Genomic DNA, 14,288 nt, shown 5'->3' with positions numbered 1-14,288 from the left:
TCCTGCAAGTCATTACATGCTCCTTTGGTTTCCACACCAACTCCTCAGAGCGTTTCCGCTTTCCCTGCCCACCTTGATTTGCTGCATGCGCTTCTCCAGTTCCTGGGTGCCCAGGGAGGTCTCTGCAGATGGCACATTCCCTTCGCTTTCTTTCAGCCACTTCTTGATAGCTCTAACCAACTTTCGGAACTCGTCCAATTGTTCCTGGCAAGATGATGCATCCTTTTCTCTACGAGTGAAAAGGTGGAGAGAGTTAGCAGCTCGTGCTTCGCTTTGCAATTACCATACCCTGAATTGAGCACACCATGGTCTCTGTGATCTTGTGGGGTTTTGTTGTTGTTGCTTAGCAACAGCACTCACTAGTGGCCAAAACTGTGGCTATAGCTACGGTAAAGTGTGCTTAGTGAATGACCTTGGTGCACAAGTTCAGTGTCATCTTGACCCCTAGAAACCCAGACTCACATTCTTGGCAAAGTCCAGGTTAGCAGTTCTGAAACCATGGTCCACACAGAGCACTTGTTAGTGGCCTGTAGCGAGCTGGCAGGTCACAGGGTGAGTGGAGTCACTTCCTTGTTATTAACTACTTGGACAAGGGTTCAGGCTCATCATTGGAAAGAAGAGCCTGGATGTTTGTAAAAACAGCTGGAAAAAAGGAGGAAGAGTTTGCCTGTCTACTTCTACAGGCAGCCACCACTCCATAAGAGAATAAGGAGCAACACTCAATGACAGAGATACTAAGGAACAGCTACAAATAATCAAACACTTTGTGACACAAAGGCACCTTGGCAATGGGTGCACAGGTCTTTGCAAACCACTCTCATCTCAGACCTGACAAACTCACTACATCAAATACATTGTTCACAGGGTATCTATGCATACTGGGTACCATGTAAGGTCTTTATTGAAAGCTTGCAATTTATCAACACTCATAATCATGGTGTGATGTGCGTACAGGTAACACTGAAGGAATAAGGTAGATATATTGACGTTTATTCCCTTAGGGTCTTAAAGTTAAGGGGAGTCACCAGGGATTAACTACCTGGTGGCAGTTTATTCATGCAGGAGGGAGTTGCTCTCTCTCCTTAGTTAGCCAGGGATGTCATGCAAGGTTCAATTGTCTCTCACTGCCTCATCACAGAACAATCAATGGAAAACCAAGGAAGACAAGTGCAAACAATTGAAACCACTTGGAGGTAAAAACAAGAACAATACAACAGGCAGGCTATTGCCCTATGAATAGAGACAACAGACTTTCAGTATAAACACAGGTTTCAGAGTAAGTGGCAAGAGGCCTCTGCATCCATTCACTCAGGAGACATCTTGTGGAGCAGGGGTGTTTTCATGACAGTTTAGATCCTGGTTTCTGTGAAGCCAGCCGGCTCTGCAACAGACTGAAATTTTTTTGAGGGGGGAAAACTATTTTATTAGACAGGAAAAGGAACTATTAATAAGCGTAGGCCCTAGTTCAGGTTTTATGATTTTGTTTGCATCATTTGTTTTCACCGCACTCCCTTGTTTCTAGCTGAATCTCTATCCTTTCTTAACTAAACCTACTTCTTTCTTAATGTCAGCGCTCACAAGTGCTGTGCGATACACAGGAGTGGTGGTTTAAGGTAAAACTAGCAAACTGGAGTATCCGGCTCCTTTGGGGGCAGAGGCTCGGGGATTATTGTGAGTAGCCAGTGTCGGGGCTGGGAGTCACAGAGGAATAGTTCAAAGGGACTCAAGGGGCACCTCTTGGTAAGCAGCAAGGCAAAGACAGGGAGCTAACATCCAGCTTACTACAGCCAAGTCTACCTCTCACTACAGCCGGAGGGCAACAAGGTGACCCTCAGTCCTGGGTATCCCGAGACCTGGGTACCACATGTTTCCTTTAATATTTCTCTTCCACAATTGTGTCGTCACCATTGGGCATGTTGCATGCTAATCATAGAATATCAGGGTTGGAAGGGATCTCAGGAGATTATCTAGCCCAGTCCCCTGCTCAAAGCAGGACCAATCCCCAACTAAATCAAAGGTCAAGAGCAATAGGAATGAGCTCCACATGAATGAGCTTCAATGGAAGGGCAGATAATCTCTGTGGTTAAATATGCCACATGATCACGAGTGGAAGAGGAGGCCGAGGAGAGAGACACTATTAATCTGTGGCCCACCCCATGACAATCCCTGGCATGGGGAAGTAGAGCTGTCAGGAAAGTGGAGCTCATTCATATTGCTCTTGACTTTGTGACAACCACTTCTTGCCCCACTCCTCCAAGAACCGCTCGCATTCAGGGAAAGCAGGGAAGCACGGCAGGCCAAGGGTACGTCTACATGGCAATCACAGGGCGTAACTAGCTCATACAGACAGACCTGAACTAGGTCGGATACTAGAGCGGTGAAGTCACGGCAGCATGGGCCGTACAAGCCCACTTGGAACCCTGGGTAATTATTCGGGCAGCTAGCCCGCACTGCTGCGGCTTCACTGCTCCAGTTCTTGAGCTAGTGACATTCCAGCTAGCTCCGGTACGTTTACACAAGTGCCATCAGATTCCCCTCGGCTGCAGCAAAGACAGACCTTTCCCTTGCCTCCCTACGTCACCAGCGGGATTTCTGTGGGAGGCGGTTACAACAGCACGCCCTTGCAGTGGCTCCCGTATGTGCAGTGCTGCGTAACCCATGAAATTCGTTGCCTTCTTCGCTGCCCTTACGGCAGTTCCGAAATCACTGTAGAATTTGAAGACAGAAGACTTCCTCACCCTTTGGAAAGCAGCTGAGGTTCCTGGGCGTGCTGCTATTCGGCCAGGCATCCGAACGGAAGGGATGCTGAGCTCTGGCAGAGGCTTACAACATCACGTAGCAGTTTATTCCCCCCATCTCGTCGCTCTCCGTCATGAACGAGGTCTCATGAACCCTCTTTAACTTAACCCTGTTTTAATGCTGCCCGTTCTCTGTAGACAGACCCTGCACTGTGGCAACCCCCTCGAGCTAGGGAAAACGAAGAGGCTCCTTCTGCAGCTATCGTCTGTCACTCCTTCGCTGGCCAATGAACCTCTGCCATACAATGCCATGCAATACAGTGATCCGCTCCTGGGGGGAGCAGGAGTGGGTTTGATTCGTGGCAGCCCCTGCATGCTGAGAAAGCACGAGGCAGAGGCTCTTGCAGCACACACATTTTCACAACGCCTCCAGCCGTGCTTTTTTAAAATGTCAGTGAGAGATGACGGCATTAAGTTTTGCAGCGTAGGAGGACAGCAGAGGTAGAAGTTAACGTACGGTCCCCAAAGCAAAAATGAACCTTAGTCAGCTCTCTCCCAATTGCTAAGTAACTTCCACCATCAGTGAGAAGCACATCCCCCAATTTTTAAGAGCTGTCTCCACAATCCAGCCCCTGAAGGATGGGAACAGGTGATCTCAGGTCTTACCTCTCCTTTGCTGCCTTTTGCAGCTGCACAAAATCCTGTTTTAGACTGTGCACTTTCGCTTGGTGCTGAGAGGAGCCCACTGGGAAACCAAAGGAGCTCAGCTCTGCGGTCAGACCCTCTATAGTATCCAGGTCCTCTTGGTGCTGCCTCATTTCTAAATTCAGCTCCTGTCAGGATAAACAAGAGCGGGGATGAAGATCCTGTGTTTGTTCAAACAGGAGAAATGAACAGACACAGCCCTTGATACTGACTAGGGCATGTAGTGCCCTCTACAGGGAAATAAGATGAATTATCCATAAATCAGCATGAAATACTCACCAGCAACTACACACCACACCACAGAAACACTAACCCAGGAACCAATCCCTTTAGCAAACCTTGTTGCCTACTCTGTCCCCATATCTACTCTAGAGACACCATCAGAGGACCCAACCACATCAGCCACACCATCAGAGGCTCATTCACCTGCACATCTACTAATGTGATCTATGCCATCATGTGCCAGCAATGCCCCTCTGCCATGTACATTGGCCAAACCGGACAGTCCCTACGTAAAAGAATAATAATGGACACAAATCAGACATCAGGAATGGGCCAGTGGGAGAACACTTCCATCTTCCTGGACATTCTATAACAGATTTGAAAGTAGCCATACTTGAACAAAAGAACTTCAGAAACAGACTTCAGAGAGAAACAGCAGAGCTAAAATTCGTTTGCAGATTTAACACCATTAATTTGGGCTTGAATAGGGACTGGAAGAGGCTGGTTCATTACAAAAACAGCTTTGCCTCTCCTGGAATTGACACCTCCTCATCTATTATTGGGAGTGGACTACATCCACCCTGATCGAATTGGCCCTGTTAACACTGGTTCTTCACTTGTGAGGTAACTCCCTTCTCTTCATGTGTCAATATATTTATGTCTGCGTCTGTAATTTTCACTCCGTGCATCTGAAGAAGTGGGTTTTTACCCACGAAAGCTTATGCTCAAATAAATCTGTTAGTCTTTAAGGTGCCACCGGACTCCTTGTTGTTTTTGTGGATACAGACTACCATGGCTACCCCCGATACTTGTCACCATGAATCAGAGCAACTTCTGAAACTCCCGCACATCAGAATTGGTAGAAGGGCTACAGGGAGAATCTAGGGCAGATACTGTTCCCAGCTAGCAGGAACCATGGTCTCCATGAAACCACTATGATTTTGTCCCATCCAGTGCAATGGACCCAGTCCCATTCCCTAAACCACTGTCCTAGGGTAGCGATTCTACTCACTGACACGTAGGCATTGTGCAGTATTAACAGATGGGATTTTTAGCCAGTGAGGTCTAGCTATATTTGCCCTGGGTCTAATCCAGCTGTTCAGAGTTCACTCCTTTAGTTCTCTGCCCCCAGCCAGCTGGACTGGGCAGAATTGTCTTTCTAGTCTAGTACTGCTGCTAGACTGTTCACGCAGGGCAGTGAAACAGCAATGAGCTGCAAAGCCCCCATCTCGTTTCCTTTCTCCAATGGCTGAGCAAATAGCTACCGTAACTGCAGGTCCCAATGGCCTGGGATGAAGGCAGGGGGTTATTTACTCTGCACAAATCCCTCCACTCTGCCTGCAAAGGGCTCCTCACAAAAGCCTCATAGTCTGGGCCTCCTTCCTTCTTTAGGCACAAAACCCGCTTCTCACCTGGATCTGCTGGGAGAAGTAAGCGATGTCACGATCCGGCTGGTTTCCGGAAGCCAGCATGCGAGCTCTGCTCTCCGTGAACTGCTGCAGCTTCTCGGAGAGGTGCTCGTACTGTTCCACCTTCGGGAGGAGGCCCTTCAGCACGTTCTCCTTCTCCTGCTGCTGCCGGCACAGCTTGTTGAAATGCTCCGTCACCTCGGCCAACTTGCCCTGCAGGGCTGAGGCTGTGGAGCTGTTGGCCGTTTCCATGAACCGAGTCACCATTTCTCGGGTGGCTTCTAGGCTGCTCTTCTGCCGGGCGATGTCCTGCTTCAACTTCTGTTGTCAGAACAGACACCGAGAAAACCAAAGTGGCATGAGTTGGCCAGGGGGCCCTTTGGAACTAGAAATCTTAAAGCAAATGACATTTCTAGACAACATTCACGTGCATTATTTTCACCCCCAGTCCTCCCTGTGCCCTCCTTCCCCACTGTGTCTGACTTTGGCTTTTCCCTGCCTCTGCTCATGCTGAACTGTCAGTCTATCCTCATCCACTGCTTCTGGACAGGGATTTCCGCTCAAGACTCTGTGAACGTCTCTAAACGCTGCTCATTAGATGAGGAGGGAGGAAAACCGTTTCGGTGGCTCTATTTCCTAGTTCAGCGAATTCAGGTAAAGGATGGATTTAACGCTCCCTTTTTAAATGGGTTTACTGCATTTAAATGACTTGAACATTCAATACAATTAAAGCAGAGAATGTTTTACGATGTCTGCCCCATTCAGAGGTTGGCGAGAGGCAGAGGAACCGTCTACCTAATGCAGGCTCTTTCTGAAAGGCAGTTAAGTGAACATCTCACAGCGTTTGTGGCGAGTGACTCCTGGATGGAGAGAGACGAGAGGGAAGCCAGCTGCTCTCCTTCCAGGCTCTTCTCAATCTCAGCCATCGACTGCACAAGAGTCTCCAGTCCTTCTTGAACGCTCTGAGACTGGGCGATGGACTTCTGCAGCAGATCCGAGCGCTCTGCCATCTGACCAGAAAGGCTCTGAAAACGGCTCACGATGGAATCTGGGGAATTCAGCACAGGATAAAAATAAATGACCAAGAGGGGCGAGTGATTGTCACCTCTGAGATTATCCCCAACACAAACAACTAGCCAAATCACCCGGAGGAGCTGGAGCTGCGAAGGTTCAATTACTGAACTCGTTAGAGAGAACAGGAAAAACCTCACCGGGTGAACAAAAGAGAAAGCAGCAGCGTAGGAACTGACCCACGGTCCATCTATCCCAGTGTCCTGTCTGCGACAGCGGCCCACACCAGATGCGACACAGGAAGGTGTAGGAACCCTGCAGTACCAGAGGTGGGGTAACCTGCTCCCACTCTAGAGTTAAGGCACGTGGGTACAGGCTAACCAGAAACATACACAAAAGCACAGAAACAGAACTATGATAAGACCATTTCAGTGGGGTCTATTGTATTGTCTCGACTTTAAAACCAACAGGTCTCTTTCACTACTTGAGGCAGAAGCTGCCTGTTGCTCAAGACGTCCCTCCCTCCTCCCTCATTTTCTCAACATAAAGAGAAGTGTGGATCCTCCGAAGGAAACAAACAGCCTCAGGAGGTGTTTTGGGAAGGTGGTTAACTGCCCTATTGGCGTGTATGTGTGTGCACACAGGGATTGTAGACGAGTTGCTCTTACTGCAGTAGCTCTTCTGCTTTGATCCCGTGTTCTTCTGAACTCGTCTGACTTGGGGGCTTGAGTTCCCTTTTTAATTGTGGTCTGTCTTCACACTCGCACATGCTAATGGACACGGCTGCTTTGCCCAGTACCTGTGGTTTCCTGAATGCGTCTGCGATCAGGGGCTGGCTCTCCTTCTATCTCCAGCAGGGAACGTGCTGCTTTCTGCAGCTTCTCCACGGGCACCTGATGCTCAGCAAGATCTCCCTGTAGTTGCTGCTCCAACACAAGACAAGACCACTAACGTCAGCAATAACATACACCAAAGAGACTGCGACACACTGGTGAACTGGTCTAGCAGGTTCCATCCTTAATTTAACAGCCCCCCAAGTAACCCATATGACAGGAGATCGAAATCAGGATTTTAGGGTGAGATGTCTGGCCCACGAGGGTCGTACACTCAGCCTGGAGAAAGACAGTCTAAAGATCCCTTACCTTGGCATTGGTGAGCTGCTTCTGCAGAACCGCTGGGTCCGAGGAAACTGTCTCAGAGAGGACTTTTGCTACGGCTGCTTCACTCTCCTGCAGCCACGTCCTGAGAGTTTCTGCCACTTCCTGGAATTGCTGGTAGCGATCCAGCAAGGTGTTCAGATGGGAACCAAGCTTGGCACACTACAAAGGAAAATAAAATCCGAGACAAGGATATGAACCATCACGGTCTGCAGCCTGCTCTTCCATGCCCCCTTAATTTGAAGAAAAGGGGGGAAAACTCACCGAGGGCTTGTCTACACCGCAGGTTAGCGCGTGGCAAGCAGAGGTGTGAATGTACAGAGCACTAGCCTGCCGGACACAAAATCGCTACGTGGATGCTACCATTAAAGGTTCCAGTTTCGAAGGGGAATATGTCAAAGTGCACTAGAGAATTGTCAGCGCATTACAGCGAGCTAGCACACAGCAAGCTAGGGTGCTGTAAATTCATGCCCTGGCCTGCCACGCACCAACTTACCATGGAGCCAAGCCCTGAGGAAGAACTCAGTTTTAGCATGGGTGGAAGAACCATATAACACAGTCCCTGCCCTCTTCTGAGCTCACACCTTTAAAATGTTTGAACAGTATAAGTGTTCCTGATGTAGGAAGGTGGAGAACGGTCAGAGAGAAGGTAACAGGGCAGATTTGATAGGTAAATTCCCAGTTACATGCAGTACCGGCTACCACCATCCCTACAGCGCTGCACAGAGGAAACTCCATAAAAGCTTTATCCTGTGGAGCTGGAAAGGGTTTCCTGTACCTTCGAGTGGAGAGCAGTGTATCTTTTTGTTGCATCATCCAGTTTGCTCTTGACTAAGTTTCCTGTGGCTAATGGCTCAGGCCCCTCTTCCTTGGCTGCACTCTCTGCGTCCAGCACCTTCTGTCCTGACATGGTAACAAACCGCAAATCCCCCTTGTGGGAGATCACATCTTCCGAGAAGCTTCCCTGCCGGAGAAGCATTGGTCTCAGCGATTCAGGGTCACTGTCCGCTTTGTGCATCCGCTCCAGCTCCTGTTCTGCCTGCTCTAGCCAGGCCTCAAACTCCCCGTGGTCCCGCATAAATTTCTGCAGCTCGTCCCGCAGCACCTGCACTTGCTTCAGCTGCTTCTCCGACTGCGACAGGTTGGCTGCGTATTGCTCCTTCAGCTCTGCCAGCCTCCCCTGAAGCCTCTGCCTCTCCTCCGGTGCTAGGTTGTGGCCCTGTTTGTCCAGGAAGGCCTGTGCTGTCTGGGTAGCTAGAATGACATCTTGCTGCTGGGAGAGCAGCTCCTGATGGCGTGCCTGAAACACACACACAACAAACATGCTGCCTTGTGACCGATCTAATGTCTCTAAGGACTTATCTACCTGGGGGAAAAGCCCTCAGTAGCTGGTGTGCACTAGCGACTCCGCACTAACTCCCAGTGCGGACACTGGTCTGCGCACTGAGAATGCCTCTGTGCTCGCTGTTGTGTGCGGTGCAGCCATAGCCATGTCAGCCCCAGGATACTGGAGAGACACGGTGGGTGAGGGAATACCTTTTACTGGACTCGCGCTCGTCTCTCTCCCCGACAGAAGTCGGTCCAATAAAAGAGATTACTCGCCCACCTTGTCTTTGTGCGCATGAGCTTCATGCGCTTTGGAAGCGTGCTAAGCTAAACTGCCTGGAGGCATTCACAGTGCACAGTAAGAGTGTTCACATGGGGAGTGGGTGTGGAGTCAGGAGTGCGCTTTACATTTACTCCTAGCTCACTGTGCACGAACTTCCCCATGCAGACAAGCCCTCAGCACCAGAACTACTGACAGACCTCTCTTCACTGTGCTGGCAAACAACTAACCCCTCCCCTGCGAGTTACCCTGACAGCATCATCTTGCGACCCTGAATTACTCTGCATTACTGATCACACCGCTAATAAATTACAGCTGAGGCGGACAAAAAACCACGTCTCTCCACTTTCACATCTCTATGTCCTCCCGTCTGCTGTGCCAGGAGGATCCCACAAGTTCAGGGGTCTCCCCTTCTAGCGCACCAGAGCCTTGATGCCCGGTTACACTGGAACACAACTGCGTGGCATGGCGAACACATCCATGCATTCAACGCCACTTGCTGGTGGCAGGGTCATCACCGTGCTTGGCAGCACTAAGATCTAACCTAATATCAGCCAGGTAGGTTGGACATGGCAGCATTCTAACCTTCAGCCTCTCATACTGCCCATCAAGGCTCTCTTCCACTCGGTCCACTTCCACTAAGTGACCGTCGCGGATGTCCTGGGTGCTTTTCCCCTCGAGTGCTCCCAGAGCTTGTTCCATTGGGCGAGATTTGTGCTCAGAGAGCTCCCCCGTCTCTTCTAATGATGTCACCCAATTTAGAAGCGACTCAATCTTACTCCTGTTCTCCTCCAATTCTTTGGCAGCTTTCACCTGAAAAAACAACAAATATTCCGGATGAGGAGGGCTGTTCTTTTTGTATTTGTATAAGCTGCTGTATCAGGAAAGGGAGAATCCTGGCATCTGACTGATTTTGTGATTCTCAGCCCAGCACAACACATAGTCCACAGTCTTACTCAGCCAACACACGCCCCAAACTGGGCTTCTGATACAGAGTGAGGGAGTGAGTGCCCGAGCAGTGTGCGCACACGGGTGCACACATCCAACTGGTTCCTTGAGGTACACCCCTGTGGCTTATCTGGGGAGGTTGAGACACTGTTAGATTTTCAGAGGCGCCAAATTACTTCAAAAAGCTGCACTGGAAGTTTATTACCAAGTCCTGACATCAGAGCAAGGCTCCTTTACTCTGCCCTGGGCTGCTTTACATTCCGATGAATATTGTAATTAGTATTATAAATACCTAGCATGTCTAATCCGTAGCTGTCAAAGTGCTTTACAAGGGGAGTCAATACCAACATTTTACAGATGGGGAAACCGAGGCACAGAGTGGAGACACGACTTACCCAAGGTCACCAAGCAAAAACAGCTGCAGAGCCAGGAACAGAACCCAGGTTTCTCAACTCCCCGGCCAGCGGCATACCCACTAGGCCAAGCTGCCTCCTCACATTAAAAGTCCCCCCTCCCTTTGTTCTTTGTGTGTTACCTTTTCCGTCTCCTGTTGCATTGCAGCCGTCACTGTGCTCTCCAGTTCTTTCTGGGCCACTTCAGTCCTCTCCTGCAGAGACTGGAACTGCTCCTTGGCGAGGCGGAGTTTCTCTTGCAGGGCTGCCAGCTCCCCGGGGTTCATCTTGGCCCTGTTCTCCTTTAAGAACTCTTCGGTTGCTTTCAAGACACCCACGAAAGAGGCAGCCCGGCTCTGAATGTTCCTCTGCAGGTCCTACGAGCATTGTGGAAGAATCATACAACTTTTCTGTGCCATCTGACTTCTCTTTTGCCCCCTTCTTGCCCCCCACAACTATTCTAGCCCTGACCTTAACGTCACTTTGCCTTTGCTGCAGCATAGGTAGGTCCCCTTCATTGGCTGCTCTCTGCTGGTCCCTCAGTGTGTTCTCCGCCTGGCCCAGCCAGGCGTGGAGCTCCTCCAGCTTCCGACTGCGCATTGCTTGCTGCTCCTGGAGAGTCTGTGTTGAGGGGAAGAGAAGAGAGGAGGCCGTTTAAGACACATCGTTCGTTCAATGCCACCATGTCTCTGAAAAGCAAGGCAGAAGAGTTACAGTCTGAGCACCTGATAGGATAGGAGGCAGCACAGAAAACACCTTTTGAAGCCCTCAGCTCTCAGCCAGGCTGCATGAACGTGTATCAGAGCCCAACAGTATTTGAAGGACGGGATCTCTTTAAATACACATTTTTCTGTCATTCAAGCTGTCTTCTCTCCTTAGATGGGAGACCATTCCACAAATGTTTAATAAATTTCATAGGGGGCAACAATCAAAACACAGCCCTCCTTGGTACAATTAACCAAATGTTGCTCTGGCTTTGTCTTTCCTCTCAACCTCAAGAAATTTAAAATATACCAGAAACCCGTGTAATGCCATCTCTAGAAAGGCTGGCCACGCGTAACACACTGGCATCATGCAGCGCTGCAGCTTTGGAGCATTGACTGACCCGAGTCAGGTTTATTTTCACACCGGGGTTGGCGTGAGAGCCAAGGGAGACAAAATGTTTCTGTAGCTGATCCGATTCCTAGGTTTTGCCACTAATGCACAATACAGAAGCGCCTGTTTGAGCAATTGAGCATGATGTGTGACCCTGACAGTCCTCACAAAAAACTTCTCTTTGCTAGCAGGGAAAAAACGGTTTCTTCTGGTGCCGTAGCAACTAAACATACAAACTTGTGCAAAATGCTGTGGTCATTTCTTTCAATCTTTAAGATAAACAACAGAAGCAATTCAAAAGAGCGCTCTTAAGAGCTCTTCGGCTGCAAAGCGAGATCTTCCTGGGTTAGGATGGGTGCACACTGAATCTGAAAAAGCAAAGCAAACTGGTTAATACACACACAGAGATGGCATAGGCAGAGTGTTATTGAGAGCAACTGTTAATAAAAACATTACAGTATTAATAGTGTCTGGAGTGAAAAGGTCCATGCGATTATGTGGGCTGCGGGAACACAGCAGAGAATCAGGAGCTTGTGTGGGTGGCTGCTGTGTGACACGACATTTAGATATTATTCAAAGGGCTGTTCTCATGTGTCTACAGACCATTAACTGTGCAAGGAAAATGAGAAACTAGCAACACTGGTTATCATTTGGGTTGAACAATGCCAGTTTGTGCAGTTATTTTCTGCTGTGGCCCTTATAGGAACTAGGTTGAGTCCACTAAACCAATGCACATATGATCTCAGCTAGACTCAGGCAGGTTTCCAGAGCTGAAAGCCAAAGGGACTGACCAGCTGTGCCATCTAGAGCCCTCAAGAGCTTGGTTAGTTTGAATAAGGGAAGGCAGAATCTCAGTCCCTTGAAAGATGGGATGGGTAGGGTAATAGAAAGGAGCAATCGACTCTTTTCAAGAAACTCCTGCTGTGCCATGAATCATTTCAAAGTCACACACCCAAAACTGGAACACAGAATGGCAAGTGTTTCACGGCATGTTCTTGAAAACATCTCAGTTAACAAAACACAACAGGCCTCACGACCTTCACCTCATCAGTCTGCTCCACTTGCCGGAGACAGACCTGCAGGACCTCCACCTGAGCTGCCACACGCTCGGAAAGGTCCCGGAAAGACTTCTGCAGTTCATTGAGCAGTCTCAGCAGCTGCCTGCTCTGTTGGGGGGTCAAGTCCTGGGCATGCTCAGAGATAAAGAACTGAATGTCGAAAGCAGTTGCATCGAGCTCAGACTTGGTGTGAGCAAGGGGACGTTTCAACTCCTGAACAGAAGAGAGAAAAAGCTAATCAGTGAAGTGACTCTGGTTTGTGTGCACTTTCCTAAGCTGCTGGCTTTGGACATGATCCATGGGCAAAGAGAATCCTACGGCACAGAAGCAGAGAGATTCCAGCCAGATCTCCATCAAGAGAACAAGATATTTCAGGCACCCAGCGATACACGAAGAGCTTTTCTACGTGAACACTTAATTCGTGGCAAGCTGGGTTGTAAAACTACCCCGCACTAGCCTGCTGCAAACTAAGTGTCCAAGTGAAGCCACCTGCCAAGCACTAGAAGTTCTGTAGTGTGCTTTAATCTACTCCTGTTCCAAAGCAGCTTAGATCAAAGCACCCGGGCAATTTTTAGCACGCGGCAGGAGGGTCCGCACACACACTTTGTAAGCGGCAGGCTAGTGCGAGGTAGATGTACACCCCAGCTTGCCACCAAGTAAGTGTTTGTACAGAGAAGCCCTGACAGAAGCGTGTACAGCAGCACACGAGTAAGACGATGTGTGGAAAGCAGCGGTTTCCCAAGTCTCCTCCTTTCTCTTTATACCAGACCTCCCAACACCTTTGGAAAAAACCTCTCCTGTCATTGGCATCCTAGTCAGAGCCAGTTTCTCGATGCGTGTGCGGTGCAGCGCTGGAGATATACCCAGATTCAGAAGCGACTGTTTATACTCTATATGCCAATCGCCCTCCAGCTTCCTCATTCTGCAGATTGTGGTGTAGCAGCAAAAATCTCTCCTGGAGCTACCTCTTTTTCCAACACCTTAGTCCCCTGCCCCGCACTGCTTGGGTCTCAAAACCATAGCTCTGTGAGCCGTGAGGACAGCTTCCACTGACCAGTTTGAGCGCCACTCCCAAGAGACTGTGGCGCTCAGTAAAGGCTCCAGGTCGTGCTCTGGAGGAGATTGTGACTTATTTTTATATTTATTTCCCTATGTTCTTTGAAGGGCTGAGCAGCAATAGGATATTTTACTTGTTGCTGAGACAAAACAGGAAAAAAAAACCCTTGGCTCCTTTCACCTCTGCATGGCATCATTACTCATGCTCCCAAGAGCACAAGGACTGAAAAACAGGCTAGAATATTGGCATCTCCTTGCACAATAATCGACAAAGGGAAAGCCACAAAGAATCAAGGAGGAAGGCTGGATTAAAAGCAACCTCTTCCCTGGAGGAGGCCACAGTTTGATCAGTCAGGATTAGGGGTGTTGCTATGGCTACCTTATAGTGTTGCAGGCAGCAAGTCAAGCTGTTCCCCTCAGTTGCATGGTGGTAATCACTGCTGTCCAGAGATAATGCGGTATCGCAGACCCAGTTCTGCAGCTCTTCCAGTTTGCCCTCAAGCGTCTTATGCCGTGTTAAGACTTTAGCCTTAAAATGAAAAGTACACTAATTAAAACCAGGCAACTAACGAAGGAATGAATGCAGAGATCTCTCAGTATAGGGCTGAAGCAGCATAGGGAGGACAAAAGTCTGTTTGTGAGTTGTACCTTTTCAGTTTCTGCAGCACCGCGCAGGTTTAGCAGCCAGGCCTCCAAGGCATCGCTCACTGAGCTAAAAGACTTCTGGAGGTTCTTGGCATTTTTCTCCAAGGCTTTCAGCAATTGTTCAGGGACTTCTTGGGGCTGGTTGGCCACAATCCACTTCACAGAGTCCAGCTCTTGATTCACTGGAGAGGACAGATCCTTCAGTTCCACATCCAGGACCTGAGGCAAGACAGTATCATTAAGTCC

General features: G+C 49.2%; 1 protein-coding gene across 15 annotated transcripts in view; it reads right to left on the bottom strand.

The window, feature by feature from the left end:
- The window catches only part of MACF1 (microtubule actin crosslinking factor 1), a 253,775-nt gene that overhangs the window by 86,039 nt on the left and 153,448 nt on the right, over nt 1-14,288 (bottom strand). For 8 of the 15 annotated variants that reach the window (XM_074934500.1, XM_074934502.1, XM_074934505.1 and 5 more), the window contains 10 exons: nt 10,660-10,809; nt 10,332-10,565; nt 9,434-9,661; nt 8,021-8,542; nt 7,228-7,404; nt 6,885-7,008; nt 5,914-6,122; nt 5,078-5,395; nt 3,405-3,571; nt 73-229 (listed from right to left, as the gene is read on the bottom strand). In XM_074934500.1, the coding sequence (XP_074790601.1) occupies nt 73-229; nt 3,405-3,571; nt 5,078-5,395; nt 5,914-6,122; nt 6,885-7,008; nt 7,228-7,404; nt 8,021-8,542; nt 9,434-9,661; nt 10,332-10,565; nt 10,660-10,809 (2,286 nt within the window). Of the gene's footprint in view, nt 1-72; nt 230-3,404; nt 3,572-5,077; nt 5,396-5,913; nt 6,123-6,884; nt 7,009-7,227; nt 7,405-8,020; nt 8,543-9,433; nt 9,662-10,331; nt 10,566-10,659; nt 10,810-12,326; nt 12,555-13,776; nt 13,927-14,045; nt 14,262-14,288 lie in introns of all 15 variants that reach the window. The other 7 variants (XM_074934503.1, XM_074934498.1, XM_074934493.1 and 4 more) reach the window with 1 other exon arrangement.

This window comes from Natator depressus, chromosome 19 (assembly GCF_965152275.1).
Source record: "Natator depressus isolate rNatDep1 chromosome 19, rNatDep2.hap1, whole genome shotgun sequence".
NCBI lineage: Eukaryota > Metazoa > Chordata > Testudines > Cheloniidae > Natator > Natator depressus.
This window is presented reverse-complemented; position numbering and strand designations above follow the sequence as displayed.